The sequence below is a fragment of the Priapulus caudatus genome, unplaced genomic scaffold, assembly GCF_000485595.1.
Source record: "Priapulus caudatus unplaced genomic scaffold, Priapulus_caudatus-5.0.1 Scaffold219, whole genome shotgun sequence".
Lineage (NCBI taxonomy): Eukaryota > Metazoa > Priapulida > Priapulimorpha > Priapulimorphida > Priapulidae > Priapulus > Priapulus caudatus.
In genome coordinates this window covers 217132-236540 of record NW_014577280.1, presented here as the reverse complement: position 1 = coordinate 236540, position 19409 = coordinate 217132, and the positions used below count along the sequence as shown (strand labels likewise).

Below are 19409 nucleotides of genomic sequence, written 5' to 3'. Positions count from 1 at the left end.
AACTTGCATGTATCCTATTTATTTATTGTATCATTTTATTTGAAAATAGTACCACAATGCGATAAAATGATGGCAAATTGTCGTTACGTGGTTGAAATATTTTTGACACAAGTATTATTGGCTATAAGTATCTAGTATTAGAATATATTACATGTATAGACATTTAATGAAATTTTAATAGAAATGTGTTCGTGAACGAGTGCATGAAACCAACAGGTAGCAGTGTGGAATATCAGCGTGTATGCTTGTTGTATTCCCGATAGTTCTATTAAACTTTATAAATTATTTCAAACAACAAATACACAATGTATTCAATTGCCTTGTGACGCTCTGTGATTATTGTCTTAGAATCATTCAGCTGTTCTTTTCCTTGTAAATTTGTGTGATGAAAATGAGAATATTACTTTTTTTACTACACTGCAAATTTCCTACTATACTTGATGACAGGAGTGGGGTAGGAGAGAATTCAACGATAATGACAGTGCAATTTGCCAAAGACTTGACAGGTTTGACAAATTTCTCAGGTAAATTTTCAGAAAATTGCCGTTGCTGGAATTCCTTGTACCCATCGTTGGGAATGGATCCAACCACAGCTTGTATTTACTATCTTCAATAGCAGCTCAACGTGAGTATTACGGTAATAAAACAATTTCAAGATGCCTTGCCACACACAAAAATAGAAACCAGCTATGAAGACGTAATATCTGATTTGCTAGATCAATGGCAGACACCTTTCATGAGAAATCGGTAAATGGGTGAACGAGAAAAGGAATGGAACCCTAAATATATTGTTGCTAGGCTTTTATACTCTTTGTCTGCAGTGCTATATTGCTATCTGTAATCGTAAATCAAAATACTGGTATTTGATAAGATATCAGGAGTACGTGCATGATTAAACAAATGTAATAGCAAGTGTAGGTCACATTACCAATATCATTACATCATTCAACAACAGCACAAAAACAAGCCATATATAAATATATATATATATATATATATATATATATATATATATATATATTTCCCAGTGCAGTCGCACTGTTGACATTAATTCATTTAATATAGAGTACACTATATTTAAGAAACATTCGTGAACCTTTGTACAACCAAACCATACCTGTATATGGTACATGCTTACAACTATACTTTCTATACAACAGGGTAAATCCAATATGCAGTACAAAAATAAGCACAAAAATATTACAGCGCATTTTCTGCCTAAGTTGTGACAAATTTGGAACCGGCTACAAATTCATTCACCGCCCATTCTGTGAATTACTGCGGTTCGTTTGATGTACATGACAGAAATCTCTGTAATTCTTATGTTACAGAATATATATATACAAGGTGATGTTAATACTACAACTACACTATAAATACTTTTGTCGATGAAGCACAATACATTTATTAGTTTTACAATCGTCTGATCACGTAATGTGTGTATGGAAATATACTAAAGACGAGTGCTCTTTTTGTTCGTTTTTTTTAATCAAAAATAGCAATCTGATACTGGTACTCCCTTCAGCGAACACAGCTCAAAGTACTTTCAAATAAAAACTTCAAAATAAGAATGTTTTCATGTTTTTTTTCTTCAGAATTTGCTTGCTATGACCAGGGAAATAGGTTCGGTGTGCTGATAACGACTGAACCGGTGAGGTTAGAGAAGGTAGTTGTAGTGAGGACGCAAAACAAGGCAGCAGAGAGCATTCGAATAAGTGAGCGAGGAAGCAGGGTCGAGTTGATGTGCGTGAGAAAGACACCACGAGAGAAGGTGGTGGATCAGGGGAGAGAGGGTTGAAGGAGAGGGATATGAAGGATAGGCGAATACAGGAGTACAATGATCGGGATGGAAACCACCATTCGAAACACCACAACAGAAAATATCGAAATAAGCAGCTAGCCAGAAGAAAAATCACATGAACTCTATTCAATTTGACAACTAGCGATAATCAACCCCCCCCCCCCACACACACACACACACACACATACGCGCACCACGTTTTTTTACGTAAATGTGTAGTCGCAATGATCAATAAGCTTCCCCCCCCCCAGCATCCGACGAGCGTACGTGATTGCTTCTCGCAATAAGACACACTGCAGGATATGACTGACAGAGTTGAACATCTGTCTGACACGCATCAGACCCCCCCCTCCCCCTTCCCCAAACCCATCCATATAAGGTGAACGTGGATATAACAAGCATTTACTCGGGGATCTGCGACCGGGATTTTTCCTGTTGTACACGCGGTCGATCTTCGCGATGGTGATGGCAGCTTATCTAGGCATGTAACCGAGCTGTATTCGAATGACTATTCCTACGTTATGATAATAAACCGACCCGAACCGTCAATACTTGCAACCCTGCGAAGCAAATCTGTACAAGTAAAGATAACAGAGGTTCATATAAATCATTTATTGCGCAGACCCACGACATATTGAAAAAATATCGAGACATCATCTAAACATGATTGAAATAAGGCTTCATTGACCCTCACCCTAATAGGTTAGGGAACAGTTTTTCTATAGAATCCACCCCCATCGCCTGGAGTGCATTCAATGTACATCTATGATCTAGCTTCTATCTATGATCTATGATCAACAGAGGTAAAACAAACGAAATGTGATTTTGGTGAAGATGACGTCGAAAGGAGTGCAAGCTGGAATTAAAAAATCGGCTGCTGCACAACAGTTCAAAGTGACGGCTGCTAGCACATTACAAAATTTCCGGTAAATGGAGATGGTGGGTGGGTGGGGGGGGGGGGGCAAAACTCGATTAGCCACAGCTGGGTGCGAAAAAGAAACCGAGAATAGATTCTAGAAATAGCACCGAGTCTGCGGTAATAGAATTTTCTACCCACGTACTAATACAAGAAAAATAGACGTCGTTCAGAGATTCATTTACAACACGCAGACCCAGAAGAGAGTGGCGCACACACTGACGATAAGTCACTCCGACATAGCACAAAACGCAGACGACAAAACAGCCCATCGTTGAAAACAGCACGACGTCAGACTGTGCACAATGACAGCCTTAATTTCCTCTGTACAAATAGTATCATGAATATATGTACAGAATATTCAATACCGTCTATACATATTATATATTCGTGTATACAGAAATTCTATACATGTTTTCATGGTAGTATTCATTCACTCTCCACAACATTACCTTGTTACAGTGTTACATTCACTTTTTCAATATATCAAGGTGCGATTTAGATGACCAACCTAGCGTCAATCAATAAAGGAATGGTTAAAACCGCATTAACATGAGGTTAGCACCTTTATATGAAATCACTACTTCACAAAATTAATTCACGCCCATGCTTCCTTGTTTTGGATTTCCTCATAATTACCAACATAGATGGCAACCACCCAAATTTTCGTTTGGGAGTTATAGATCGTGGGGAGGGGGGGGGATACTTCTTAGGAAAACCTAAAAACCATAAACCTTACACAGAGCAGTACGAATGACCCAATAATTACTGATCAGTAAATAACTAAAATTCATCTGTTTGCATGAAATCATGAGTAAGATGTGGGCGAATTCACCTCTAGCGTAGGATTTAGGATTTTACACCAAAACATGACAACAATCAATATAATGATTTAGGAAGACATGTCTAACAACATGACCAACTTATTATAATACAAGTAGTGAATAAAAGCAAATTGAGATTGAATGTAATAAATCCAAGGTAGACCAAGGCTAGCTGATGTTGGATTTCCAATAATTAAGCCTTGTCCATTCCTTTGTTTTTGTTCACTCTTTTTTTTACTAAAAAACAACTTCTTTGCCTAACACACTTCCACGTATATCTGACTGTAATTCTCCAAGAAATTTGGATTGGATTCCATGCAGGACCCACGAAACTCACTACATATTCAACAAATTTTACACGTAAATGTAAAAACTTATGAAACCTCTACAACGTATAGTAGCAGTACATTTGAGTGCCTGATCAAAATAATATTTACAATATAACCTGTGTTTCTATCATATATACTGTTTAGCGCTCATTCACCATAAAGCTTTTCGAACCTTCTTTTATATAAATCTCTAGTTAGGATATAGATAATATCAGGAGTAGATAATAATGACAAATTTGTCATTATTCATCCCTGATAATATTTGCATCCAGGTACATAAAATAACACTTCATAGCGGGTACAGTACAAACCGCTTACGATGAAGAATTGCTACTGATCAAAATGTCACGCGATATCACATGACAGAGAATTCTAATGTGATGCTCTATTAAAGGTACTTTACTACTATCAGGGGTTAATAATGACAAATCTGTCATTATTAACCCCTGCTAATGTCAAAAAGCCTTCGCAGAAGTGAAACAGAGTCCAACAAGCGCGATGCGTGAGCGCATTTAGACTAGTGAGCAGCATTTGAGAGCACAAACTAGCAAAACATTACCAGTTATATGACGAGTTATAATACCAGCAAGTGCACACCACGGCTGCACACCTGTCAACGTTTGAAAAGCCACGTGGATTTTTTTATCGCGCTGTATTTTTAATCTAACCTGAACATCAAAGAAAACCCCGATTTTTAATTGTGGGAAGGGAGCCGAATCAAATTTTGTACATACAGGTAGTTTAAAGAAATCCAGACGATTTTGATAGTGGATTTGGTCGCGTTTTAGCGCTATTTTCACAATCACGAGCATAACGTCGCGGCATGAGGTAAAAACCACGCTGACAGGTGCCTGCCCACTGGCGTAGCATGGTATACACTATACAGCCGGCCCCACAATAGCAAACGTCCCCCCCTTCAACATTGTGCATGAGCACGGACATGTCTAGCAGGGCGCATCGTAACAGTGACTCGGATATGACCTTTACTGACCCTGCACACCGTGGTGGGTTTGTGTGGTGTGTGTGTGGGGGGGGGGTGTTTGCCATAGGGAGGATGTATAGCATGCTACACTGGACACATGCCACAGCTTAGGTACATACACGCACACACGCGCGCGCGAGTGACCTATCTATCGCCTATCTACCTGGACGAATACCTGCTCAATTTACAGCCACAGATTAGGTGACGCATGGTGACGACACACACTGGTTAGCAGTGCTACAAGCACGTACACTGACACTGAGCTGGTCTTGATATCCACGCTCACAACTGCACATACGTTGGACCAGCACCACATCAATAATAACGATAACAACTTGACCAGCAAAAGTAATCAGAGCGGGAGCACGATCAAAAAATGATGATAAAGCGTGCGCTAAATGTAAAAAACTGATCGAATCTACTGATTGAAACGCATTCCTAGTCGATTGAGACTATATTCGCATCAGGAAGTACTGGCAACATCTTGGATGCATGAACGAACAAGTGCAACATGGTTTTTCCCGCGTCAGTAATTGGGAAACATCCGAAATAGTAGATATGTTCTACCTGGATAAAACGCCAGAAAATTGACGCTCTGCAACAATAACTTACATCAAGAGTCTAATAATAGAAAATAGATTCTATTAAAATGTTCTATTATGGACTCTTGCTTACATACATCTGTTAGCAGCCTGTGACGCGACCTTTCCACCAGAGATCACCACCATCACCATGACGTCAGAGGTTCCTAACAGCAACTATCTGCCTCTCATTTCTGATATCTCTCTCTATACAAGCAGAAATCTAGCCTAGTGTCTGTTATTAACAAGGGCCAAAGTGATCTCTCCAGCAGATATCTCTGACATTAGCTCTCCACATCTCTATACAAAAACCAAACACCTCGTGCGTACTCAAATCGAGTAAAATGTACACCTGTATCGCACCTATCTAGTTCCCATCTCACTCGCCTGTCTTGTCTGCGCGCCACGGAACAAAATGTACACCGACGCTCCTCGTCCGCATGCCGCGTACAAAACGCAGGCCGCGTGTGCATCGTCTGCACTCTGCAGCACGAGTTGTATGCCGTACGTGCCTCACCTACATGCCACGGCACAAAATGTACACCATGCTCGTACCATCCGCACACCACAGCACAACATGTACACCGTAGCGTGCACGTTTCACGGCACAAAGCGTACACCGCACGCACGGCGTCCGCGCGCCGCCGCCGCGTCACGGCACGAACTCGCTGTTCTCGCGCACCTGCTGAATGCGCTTCCACTCACCCGTGCCGTAGTTCATCTGGAAGTACATCTCGACGATCATCGGCTTGTAGGCGCCGTCGATCGCCTGCACCGTCTCCGTGTTCTCGCTCAGCTTGATCGTGAGAATGTCGCCCTGCTGCGGGTACGGGTTCTCTGCGAACAGAGCGGAGCGGGTGCGACTCACCAGAGGGCAGCATTGTTCGTCATCGACTTTTGCTAATACTAACACTAATATTATTAAACTAAATACTGAATAACTTACTTAACTATTTACTTAACTTACTAAACTGATAATTACTACTAAATACTAAAACTAAATACTATTCACTAACCATTATTAAATTATGTATTTCTCTAAAAAATTAGTAATAACAATATTATATATAAACTATTGAATTCATGTGTAACGAAAATTATGTATAACGTTACATAAAAATTATAAAAATTTTGATTGCCATTAGCAATACTGTTACGATTATATTACAATATAAACCATAACAACAGTAGTGGTACAAGAAACAAATTAAAAGAAAAAATGTAAGCAAAATGCAGACTCAGCGATACTAGTAGTCCAAAGTCTGATTGAAATTCTCTCTACATGGTGATTAATTATCAGCTTTCACAACGACCACTTACCCCTGCTTCCAGCCATGAAACCAAGAATCAAAGCCTTCTCTGGTCTTGTAACCTTATTTGATCGCCTGAACATTTCCTGTGCCTCCAACATTTGTTCTCTCTGCAGTATATAACACACAAAGGTGCACAATCATTAGATAGATGTGTATTGTAGAGTCTAGATACCACTAACAGAGCCACTTCCTTATTAAATATGCAACCCCAAACATTTATACAGCAAAACAAGAAGGCGAAGAATGCCAGGGGTAGATTCATCAAGCTGCGTACGCAAAACATTTTTGCGTAAATCTTGTGTACGCAATCGACGTTGCTTAGTTGCGATTCATCAACGCAGCTATTTAGTAAATTTGCGTACGATTTCGCGTACGCAAGCGAGGCCGTTTTAGGTGCGATTCATCAAGCTAAAATTTACGTAAACCTTTGCGTAACTCTACACAAGCTGACGAGGTGCCGTAAACCCCTCGAAATTTCCGCAGGTGTTTCCAGCATACCGCAGCCTGCATTTTTTTATTGAGAAAACATAAAATTACTACTCAACTAAAAATAAATAAATAATTACCATACTACACAGACAGACGGCGCCTTTGACGCTTCTTTTGTCATAGCTTGGCATTGTTTTCGTTATAAGCGAGTTCGTAGTTAGCCGTGTACGTGCACACGCACGCACGTGTACGTGCACACGCACGCGCGTGTACGCGCACGCACGTGTACGTGTACACGCACGCACGCCTACGTGCACACGCACGCACGCCCGTGTACGTACACACGCACGCACGCACGTGTACGTGCACACGCACGCACGCCCGTGTACGTACACACGCACGCACGCACGTGTACGTGCACACGCACGCACGCCCGTGTACGTGGACAAGCCTCACGTGTAGATGCACAGCACAGCATCGGATCACGTGTACTCATGCACGCTCACGCACGCCTTGTTACGTGCACCGCGCGACGCACGTGTCGTACACGTCACGCGCGCAATCTCTCGTGTCGTGACACGCACGCTCGCACGTGTCTGTGAACGACACGCCACGCACGCTGTACGCTGCACACGTCACGCCAGCTACACTGTGTCACCAGCACGCCAAGACGGTTGTACGTGCACACGACGCACGCCCGTGTACGTACCACACGATCGTTCACGCACACGTGCCGCATGCACGCATGCGCACGTCGTACTAACGCACGCACGACCCGTGTAGTACTAAATCGCACGCACGCACGTCGTGTACGTGCATCACGCACGTAGTGTAGGTGCAACCACGCACGCACGTGTACATGCAACGCCGCACGCGCGTGTCGTGCACAGCATTGCACGCACCGCAGTCAGTGCACACGCGATGCAAGGCACGCACGTACTTCTTGTCGTGCCCGCATGCACGCACGCACGTTGTTACGTGCACACGTCATGCATCGCACGTGCACGTGTTACGTGACACACACGCACGACATTACGCGTGCACATGCACGCTCAGCACGGCACTCACGCCACGTGTACGTGCACACGCACGCCGTGTGTAACATGACGTGACGTGCAACGACGTCACGGCACGCCCGATGTATCGTACACACGCACGCCGAGGTGTACGTGACACGACACGCACACGCGTGTCGTTTGCACACATCGCAGGCACACGTGCACATGCACGTACGCACGGCACGTGTACCGTCGTCGTGCTTTCATGGAGTGTGAACGCAATCATGCAAACAAAATGGCGGACACTATCACATCCCCCAGCACTCCTCGTAAGACAGAGAGCTAGACGAGCATGATGTTTAAAGACAAGAGAGGCCTCAGGTTCTGGTTCGTATTGGTTATAATGTTCTCACTCAGTTGTTGATTGGTTTGTATGCTAGGCCGCCTTTCAACAAGCCAGTAGTCCACTGGATGGACGTAGTGGATTTATCACTGAATTCAGTCATCATTTGCTAATACGAAGTGACTACGCTTGCTGTTTGATGATCGCACCTACGGCTTCTGTTGCGTACGTACTTCGTAGAATCGGTGTACGCAATACACTTTATGCAACGTTGATGAATCCGGCCTCAGGAAGGCCTAATAAGTCTGCTCGGCATGTTTCATTCCATTGATTACAGTGTAACCATTACGAATACGGATTATTGGAAGATTAGCGGCCTTCGGCATATTGGGGGGGAGATCCGACGCGTCACATTTCGAACTTTTCCACTGCTGCGTGTTTCGTAACAGCCGCATTTGACCTGCTGCGCAAAAATCCTGTACATGGTTTCGCATATCAGGAAAACAGAAAATTTGTTCATAGCGGGACTTTTAAAGGGACTTTTCTTCAAGGACATTTTATCAGAATTAAAGGATATTTTATCGCGACATTTTTGCGGATTCATAATCAGAATCAAAATTTACCTGGTTAATTTAATAATAACCCATTCTTAATCACTGTTCACCTCGAAAAATTAAATGGATCACTATTAATAAAACCCTTCAAAACACATTCACTTTCTACAACAAGTTGATTACTGCTTACTGTTATTTTGTGATCATCATTTAACTGTCTATCGTGTTCTTTAGCTTTTAGCTCATTTTAACGCATTTTTATTGAGGTTTGCATTACTTGATGTACAAAATTTCTTGTTATTAAGGCAAGGATTCTTTCTAGATTCAGGACATTTTCATGAAATTCAAGGTGTTTCAAGCACAAAATCAACATTTACTAAATTCAAGTACTTTTCAAGGACTCCCCTCAAATTCAAGGACTTTTCAAGGACTGTGCGAACCATGCTGTAACACAGCCATTTACCGTCAAAGATAGTCCCTTCTTCTGCGGAGCCGACTGTGGCTGCTGCTGTTGTTGCTGCTGCTGTGGCTGCTGCTGTGGTTGCTGTTGTTTTGGTTGCTGTTGTATTGGGGCCTGCACTATGACGTTAGGCTGTGGCTGGGTCGCTGGTAGCGGCGCGACCGGCCGCTGCTGGTACACTGGCGTCGCCTGCGGTTTTGGCTCAGCGGCTTGTGTCTGTGGTTGCTGTTCAGCAGGCAGCTGAGTCTGGGGAAGAGCCTGAGCTCGAATCACCCTCACCTGAAAGCAGATGACCCACAGTCACACTCTCGGCAATACACGATAGAAGCACCAAGCTGCGGACATCACGAACATGCACCTACCCCATTGCCACTGCCATAACGCAATCATACTTCCAACCACACCCCGTCCATCCCCCACAACCATACACTCACCCATCCCCCACAACCATACACTCACCCATCCCCCACAACCATACACTCACCCATCCCCAATCACCACAACCGCTCCGCACCCCCACCACATCGCCACCATGCTCTCCCACATGCCAGTTCTACCTGCACACATCCTCCCACACACTCACCCACCCAATCTCTATCTCCACAGTGCCTCCGCACCCCAACCCACCACATTGCCATCGCCGTAACACAACACGCGCTCCCACGCATGCTATCGCTGACCGCGCCACACGCCTCTCAACCCAAAACCACCCGTGTGCACCTCAGCAGCGTGCACTTACCTGCTGTGTCACCGGCGGCTGCGGCGTAGTGGCACGCGACGTGTGCTGCTGCACGAGGCTGCGAATACTGTTGGCCGACGGACCGATGGTCGCCACGAACGAGTTCTGACTCTGGTTGCTGAGCACCTGCTGCAGGTTCTCGCGCGCCTGAGCCGTCGATGGCAGAGCTGCGCGCCAAAACAAGTGGCAGCCTTAGTTAGACCGAAACTAATGCATGGCAACATTGTCAACTCGCCCGTGAGAGCGCAACCGTAGCGACAGGGACACAAAAGCAAATGGTGAAAGACATGTTAAAGGGTTATCGTTCTAGAAAGTAAACACTAGAAGATTTGGTTTATTTGGGATGTGTGGGAGAAATTTCTTAGCCAAATAGCCTTTGTGTTCTCAAACTCTTGATATGACATCATAAACAGATACATGCAAAATCAAACCTTCATACAATTTCATTCTCAGCCATCTGATATCATCTTGGTCAATAACCAGCAGTGTCATGTGGCCAGTACGAACTAACAACGATGCATCATCAAAATACAAATATATATATCGATCGAACGCTGCACATCACAGTAAAAGTATCGTTGAGAATGCCCAAGCAAAGCAGTCAGGAGCCTACTGGTATGTGGTCCCTTTCAACGTGTAGAGTTAAATTCACCTGACACTTGTTGGCTGGTTGTGATGATGGCAGTTCGACTGGGCACGTACTCGGGGACAGTAGCAGATGACACAGCTGTAGATGCAGATACCGAGACCAGCTCAAGAGGTTTCTATGGAGTGTGATAGATATACGAAAATACTGTTAAATGCACGGCAGCTGTCACACTCACAGTGCTCATCATTCACATGCAAACTAAGATTGTTTAGATAATTATTATTGAATGCAGGTAGATTTAAAGAGGCAGATACAAACAAGTTTCCAGATGCATAAAAGTAAAAACAGCTACTGTACGGCAAGTACTGTGTGGGTATTACAAAATTGGCCTTACGATTACCTACTAATATGCTTGTAGCACGGAAGCCATACACTACAAGTACGCATGGAAGACTGCACATAGATGAAATAGCACACAACATACATGTAGGAGTAAATGCGAAGCTACCTGTGGAATGCTAGCAGGGGGTATTAGGCCGACTGCGTAGTCTGGCGTTGCCGTCTGTGACGTATCTTCTTCCTTAGGCGGCGGCGGCTTCGTCTCCTCTGTAAAAAAATTACAACTGTTAGGTACGACCAGGCCCGCTAGTCTAAGATACAACTGTTTCAACTTCACCACACGGGCACCTACGTAACATGAATTACCTTTGACATGAACGCACTGATTTCTTGCTAACGCCAACAAGTAAATGATGGATACTATACACCGCCGTTTAAATTCGAGATACTCTCGTGAATGACTTACACGTCAAAGAATGTAGAAAACAAATGTGACAATCCTCGTGTAGAAACCAAGTAGGAATTGAGATTCTTGGGTCACTGACACGATACTTCTAGATACAACATATCCTAGTAGTTAAGTATTACCTTGGACACGCCGTTTCTTCGCGTGACGACCACCTAGAGGTTGCTCAGTGATGTCTAGCAGCTACAAGTTACAAGTACATTCAAATATTATTACACGAGAAAATGTTAGAACCGTTCAGGACTGTGCCAAATTTAAACAGTTGGACAGGTTTATCACCTTGAGGTCGATTTAACAAATGTATAACGCAACAGCAATATATCTACATTAAAATTTGCATAAATTCTACTACAGGCCAAATTACTGTATAAGCTGTATATTTCACGGTGGTTTAATTTTTACGAATTTCTTGAACGCGTTCCCAACCGCAAAAATAACAACACGCGAATAATGCATAACGAATAATACCGAATAGTTCATAATTCACCGACCGCTAAATTAACCACTCGCGAAGATGTCTGTCAAGTCTGAATTTGCGAAAATGTCTGTAGACGAAAAATACGGCTTATACAGTACACTAATACTACATGTGTCACACATACAGCATAAGTGCTAAATTCAGGCACATCTAACAAGCTTTCACAGGGGCTGAAAATAGGGCAAGTCAGAGGTCCGGGACCTCCCGATTTCATGCTAGGACCTTCGCAATTTCCAAGCAGAAAGTCCATCGGACCTAACAATAATTTACAGTACTCCACTTTCATCAAATAAAACATCCTTAAACCATTGCAGATTGTGAAGAAATAAAGCGAAAGTACATCGATTTTTGGTCACTGTCGACATCTAGTATCATATTTAATATTCACAATGAAACATACCAAGAATAAGTCAAATTTACCGAAAATCTGATCGAAATTAAACGTACTGACAGCGTATGCTGCCACGTTAGTAGCATGGTTGTTTATAACGGAAGTTAAGGCAGATGCGCGTGCAGTTTCATCATACCAGAAGTAACTCGTTGGCACGTTGCTCATGCAAGTAACTTGGAATGCCTGCACACAACGCATGTATTGTATCAAACAAGGGCAAACATGAGTTTGTTTAAGTTTAGTTTTATATCAGAAAACGGACCCACTGTTACCAAACGATCTATTAGCCAAACAAACATTACATATTTGGACCTTCCAAATCTTTCATCGGACATTCCAAAATTATTGCTGAAAAGTCCCGGACCTGCGAGCAAAAACCACTATTTTCAGCCCCTGTTTCAATTGAGTGATCAAGGTATTGCTGTATTCATAGCCTAGATACATGGAAAGACGAAGTGCTGTGATCATATGGACAATCAGAGCTACTGCATGTTGCAACAACCAATCCTTTACAATTTAACACAAACTGCCACAACAACACTGCACTGCACATTCGAGGCTAATTTCAGGTGATTAAACTACCTTGATTCCTCCCTCCTTCCTTCCAGCTGCCGAGACACCCCCAATTGACGACCTTCCCACTGTGCTCAGCTGCGTGCCAGACCGGAACCCACCTATTGGTACTCGACTTGGAAGGCCCTTCAGTGGAGCTGAAATAATGCGGTGAAGTTACACACCAATGTGACTAGCACAAACTCTTAACAGCATGGCACTGTGCTGCCATCTACATTGATCTATCAAGTTCAAAAAGACAATATCGCCTCTCTTTTTCTCCCTCTCTCTGCTTCCCTTTCCCTCCTCTACCAGCACCTCTCTTTCTTCTCCATCTCTGTTTCTGCTTCCCTTTCCCTCCTCTACCGCCCTCTTTCCACGTTCCTCGTTCATACTGCTCATGTCCAGTTTCTTCATGAGGAAGGAACGCGAGCGGATTTGCACCATGCTCGCCGTGCTCTTCCTCTCTCCCTTTCTCTCTATCCATCCCTCTCCCCCTCCCCTTCCTCCTTCCCTTTCTCTCTATCCATCCCTTTCCCCTCTCCCTTTCTTCTTCCCTCTCCCCCTTTCTCCTTTCCCTTCTCTCCCTTACTCCTTCCCTTTCCCTTCTCTACCTCCAGCCCCTTGTTGCTCACCGCTCGTGTCTAGTTTCTTCGTGAGGGAGGAGCGCGAGCGTATCGGCACCGTGCTCGGCGCGTTCTTCTTTGTGCTCGTTAACGCCTCAGACGACTTTTGCAGCAGCTCGGCCCGCAGCGCCGCCGACTTGGGCTTCCTCTTCAGCGCAAAGTGCTTGTCGGTCTGCGGCAGCTGACCGACGGCGGCGGTCAGGGCGGTCTTGTTGAGGACGAGGCACTCGAGCGGCAGCATGCCCGAGTCGCTCGACCGCTTACCTAGAACGAGAAAAACGACGCTCGTTCGGGGGCGCGCATTATTTTTTTGTCGCTATTATCGGTACATTTGGGTAACATGCTGAAAATGCGGATGGGGGGGCCTTCCGTATTTTCGCTGTCGTGATTTCTGTACAACCATGTAATTTATGAAAGGGTCATGTATAAATCAATATATATATATATATATATATGTAATATATATATGCAAGCTTTACAGAACCTTATATGACAGTTACAGTTATATTCAAATTTGCATGCATATGTTAGCATTAAATTCTGTATGAAATCCAAACAGACCATTTTGAAAAATGTTACTAAATCTAGATACTAACAAACAACTAAAGATAAAGAATAAATATATTAATTAATTATTACACACTTATATCGAAATTAAGTTCATATTTATACCTCGCTTTTATATTGATGATTTTGCTTCATTGCCAAATATACTGTATATATGTGTTACTGTATACTGTATCACAAGGTAAATAAAAACATGTCTCCAGAACCAATACATCTAAATAGCACTGTAAGAATATGAGGAAAGAGAAAGCTGGCATACACAGTTTCTTCAGTTCAGTAGTGACTTCAGCGAACAGGTGAGAATTTTCCTCAATATCTAGGTTTACAGTCCCAGTCGAGGCAAAGGTTTTCAGTAGTTCTCCGAGAACTGATACCCATTGGTCTGAATCGCCTACAGCCATCTCTACAATCTCATCAAGTTCACTTTTCCACTGAAAAAGAATTTGAAAAAATTGCATAAATTTATATATTGTGAATGCACATCGCATGTTTTTATGATGCTAAATTAATAATTTGCGATTTATACTCATTTGGTGGTGTGACTGTACTAACAGTAAGTGTTAACGTCAGAAGTCCATAGTTTCAATACAAGGGAAGGTGAGATGTCTATTTTTAAACCGAGGGTGGGAAGCAGAAGGAAAAACTCTTTTACTTATACTGCAATTGAAGCTTGGAACTCTCTACTAGAGCAAGTTAGGACAAATTCTGTTTATTCCAGTTTTAAGTATAGTGTTAAGAAATGTCTGATGGAAAAGGTAGAAACATTAGAGACAGAGGAGTATGATTTTTGCTAAAAGAATTCGGTTGAAATTATGCATAAGAAAAGTTTGTATCATCTTATGAGAATGTACCATTGTATGACCGGTTAAAACTACAAATTTGTATATTTCAATAGTTAGTGCGGATAGTAGTGTAATTGTTAGATTCAAGGCATAGCAAAACAAGGACCACAACAGGGGTTGAAATTAGATTTTTATTATGGTATCCATTCGGGATACCAGGTATTGAAATCTGGTATCCCATTTTTTGGATAGTAATTTCAACAATGTAGGTATCCAAAATCTTGAAATATGCAATAATAGCATTTAAAAATTATTAATATGTAATGTAATTATTATATAAAAACATGAAAACAGATTCACAGATATGCACAGACAAGTACACTGCAGACGTATTGTCTCAACGCATTGTCTGGTTCGCTTGATACACAATGTATACACATCACATTTATGATCAACATCGGCCACGCTTACAAATATGCTATGCCTGCTGTATAACGCTAGTGTGGCATAGTAAGGGTGCCTGAGCCCGCTCAGATCGTGCGCACTCACTCAGATGCGCTGCCGTATAAAGTTGATAAATCAAAAACCACTATCCTGATTTTGACGATTTTTTTTTACTATCTCGGCGGGATACCAGGCATCCAAATCTGGTATCCAACACAAGAATCTACTATCCTGCGGATATCGGGATACCGCTAATTTCGACCCCTGCCACAATGTAAATAAATGTGCTAGTAGTATGCTTTTTGTGTATATATCCTTGGTAGTTATCCGATTTTATGAATTCAGAATTTTATTGTAAAAGTATGCTATGTATTGTATATGATGGATAATTGCCTAAATAAATAAATAAAAAAAATAAAAAATTAAGCGAGCCTAAACAATGTGTTTATACGGTGTAGCCACATAACCATCAGTAGCCGGTAGGTATGTACGCCGCGAAATAACGTGAGTATCGATAGGAGCGTTTTGCTGTTTTAATACACACCCAGTAATAACCGTATATTAATGTACGCATTAAATATGATGGTACTGTTAGTGTTGTGTTGATAGATATACCTGTTCGATGTGCCGTCTCGGAAGATGTAAAAACGATAGCAGGAATTTTAGTTTTACGTGCGACTGCAAATCTTGAAAACAACTGTGAGCATTCCTTAATATTTCCTGTCTTAGTTGAGAACATATAGTTTGCGCAGACCACAGGTCATCGGTAGAACCAAGTTTGTTATGAAGCCACAACGATGTATCACTCTCTGCGACTGACGACATCTTTGAAACTCCCTGTGTTCGCGCGCCATCTGGTGATTGTTAGAGTAACTTGTATGTTAAGTGTTGATCAAACGGAACTTTACGGAACAAACCAAATTCACATATATATATATTACATTAGTGAATAAAAATAAATATTTTAGATATAAAAGCTGTACAATTCTCACCTGGTGTCGTAAAATAATTTATAATTTCGGTCACCATCATCATCGTCGCAAAGCCTAAGCTATTACCTCCGCCAAGGGGTTGGCATGAGGTTATGTTTTCACCAGCGTGTGTTTGTTCGGCGTGTGTTTGTTGGTTTGTGGATTTGTTTGTGTACAGCCTAACTGAAAAAGTTATGGATGGATTGTCATAAAATTTTCATGATAGGTCAGAAATGGGCTAATTAATTAATAAAATTTTTCACAGTGAGAGAATTGAGCTGCCTTGGCGGAGGTCTGCGCTCTCCGAGTGCTCTAGTTTTATATATATTTGTCTCGTATATATATACTTGAAATATTTTACAATTCAGTTCTATACACATTGATGAATGTTTGTTGGTGTTCTCAGCCTGGACTAATGAATTATATGTTATATCACACGCGGTTTGATAAAGAATCATATTTTCAAGAGCGTTTTAAGAAGGAAACATGAACATCTAGTGGGCAGGCTACCTGACCAGGTAAACTTTTATTTGAGAAGGCATGCTTTGGTTCTTGAAGTTGAAATAATATCTGTCACACCCTTACACGGATTTTGTTGTCTTTTTACCAACCTTTTAATATAAGATGAACATTAACATTACATGATTTGATATATTCGGGGTTCCCTCATGCGAATTGATGCCAATAACTCATGTTAATTGCCACAAACACATCTTCGAAAATCATCTGTTTCATGGCCAGCAAAATCAATGAGCAGTCCAGTTTGTATCACCATATTAGCAGACCAACTGGAGACATATAATTCCCAATGTTGATTTGCCAAGTGCGGGCTATACACTGGTACAGACATCACACTGAGCCACTATACGGATTGTGTCTTAGCATCCCATCTTTTCTTATTATCGTCTTTAATTTTTGGTTTTCTATGGATTGTATTTGCATGGCACACTCATCATTCCAGGTGGCATCTATCTACAAACAGTAGCAGCTGGCGCGCTTTTCCGCGACATACCAAAGGCTGCAAAAGAAGAGCTGAAGAGTCGTCGCAGCAGCACAGGTTTGCGCGCGTTGTCAACGTGATCAAATACGTAGTTGACTGCCTGAGTAGCATCGTGAACGCGTTCAGTCTGAATATAATTGCCACGTTCTTCGTTCTATACGTCACGTCATTTGGCTTTAGCAGCACGCGCGCTGCCCAGATACAGAGCATGTTCCACGTAAGCCAGACACTCATCACGTTCCTTGTCGCAGCCATAGGTGACACTGTGACAGGCAGTGGTTCCCACGCCAGCTGGTCTTTGGGCTCGCAATGCTGGCAGGTGCACATTTTTACCTCTTGTTTCTGCTTGCAAGGGAGCTGTGGATGTTCGCACTTTTCTGTGTGCTGGACGGATGTTGCATAGGGATCAAATCAAGTTTGAATACAACGATACTAATAGACCTGATCGGGGTTGCGCATCTACAAATCGCCCAGCCAATCTACTCGCTCCTATGTGGCGTAGGAGCATTCACTGGGCCAGTATCCGCTGGTAAGTGTGTCGAAATAACGGCACTGGTGTCATAGATCTGTCAGTTCCATTAGCGTTCCTAATTATGTCTGACCGTATATGCAGAGATTGGCACATTTAGAACCTCTGATACAGACTAATTAAGGTAGGCTGCTTCAAGTTAGCAGGCCACTACCACTGCGATTCTACGCCTTCTTTAAGTAGAGATAAATTCCCGAGTGTAAATGCTTTTCTAAAATCTGACGCTGGTACGACTTCTGCACTAACCCATTACTGGCTTTTGTGTTCCTGTAGGCGTTCTGTATGACTACACTGGCAACATGAGATCAGTCCTCATTTTAAGTGGATCTATGAGTTTTGTGGCTTCGGCGCTTATGAATGACACACTCTATATTGACTACAGACAGAAGCATACGAGGCAGGAACCACCGCACACGCCACGCACATAAACTGCTGACATCGTATTAGAGGACGACAATACGGGTTCGTTTCCGGTGTTAACATTTTGTGATTTTAAATTAAAAACCTGGTCAGTTGTACTATAGTTTATGCGTTTTTAAAGCAGGAGCTCGTCGGGAAAGTGAGTTTGCAATGTTTACATGCCCGCCGAGATTTCTACACGTATCGGGCGTCGGACGCCCGGCTAAATTTGAAGACTGTGTAGACCAGGGGTTCTTTAACCTTTTGGGGTCCGCGGATAGGCTTCAGGGGGTCCGTGAACCATGCGCATAAAAATTTTGTATTTATGTGCTTATGTGCATTTTTCTGTGGAGGGGTCCGTAGTTTTCACCAGATTCTCAAAAGCGTCTATCACTTAAAAAAGATTAAGAGCCACTAGTATAGACAATGCCAAAATTTATAAAGGACTGAGTGTAGCGTGTACTTTTGTTGGCGCTACGGATGCCGGTATTTTGGGCGGCTTGACTATGTAAAATAATAACATGTACTTCACATGGTCCACAATGTAAATAAGTTTTAGACCTTGCTACTTTTTGTGTTTAATCTTAGACAATTATCTAGCTGCACAATGTATTAATGTGCTTATTACTTGTTCATAATGTACGCTTTGATAGTTATCTACATAGTGAATTGAAAAATATGCAGACGTTATTCTTATCTTAATGGCGGAAAGAAGAAACACACTGTAAAAACTATTAGACTTAACCAGACGATCACACATACGTATACATCTGACAACCGTGCATGGATAATTTCAAGAGGAAAGAACTAAGAAGAACCTTCTTAATACGCTCTTGATATTTTGCATTACAAACGAAACTCATTTGATAAATAACACGATTATGGCACATTTTAAAAACGATTGAGATGCGTAGTGTTATGATGATCAGTCAATCCTTTTTCTCTCTCTCTCTCTCTCTCTCTCTCTCTCTCTCTCTCTCTCTCTCTCTCTCTCTCTCTCTCTCTCT

The 19409-nt window shown here is 42.4% G+C and overlaps 1 protein-coding gene across 1 annotated transcript; it reads right to left on the bottom strand.

The window, feature by feature from the left end:
• Positions 1–2398: 2398 nt before the first annotated feature.
• On the bottom strand, positions 2399–16328 carry LOC106807511 (negative elongation factor A-like). Its single transcript, XM_014809856.1, has 11 exons — positions 16119–16328; positions 14537–14708; positions 13720–13974; positions 13115–13242; positions 11786–11846; positions 11367–11464; positions 10922–11033; positions 10270–10436; positions 9534–9809; positions 6754–6853; positions 2399–6270 (listed from the first exon to the last, which is right to left on the bottom strand). The coding sequence occupies exons 1-11, from the start codon at positions 16326–16328 to the stop codon at positions 6086–6088; spliced, it is 1764 nt and encodes a 587-aa protein (XP_014665342.1). The 3' UTR covers positions 2399–6085.
• Positions 16329–19409: the final 3081 nt, after the last annotated feature.

What these genes read in the sequence shown, in the direction of transcription:
- LOC106807511 (XM_014809856.1), bottom strand. Translation starts at nt 16,328, where the DNA reads ATGTCGTCAGTCGCAGAGAGTGATACATCGTTGTGGCTTCATAACAAA. An exon ending in CCCCTGCTAGCATTCCACAG is followed by an intron (nt 11,034 to 11,366) that starts GTAGCTTCGCAT and finishes CACACTCCATAG; the next exon opens with AAACCTCTTGAGCTGGTCTC. An exon ending in AGCCGCCGGTGACACAGCAG is followed by an intron (nt 9,810 to 10,269) that starts GTAAGTGCACGC and finishes ATCTGCTTTCAG; the next exon opens with GTGAGGGTGATTCGAGCTCA.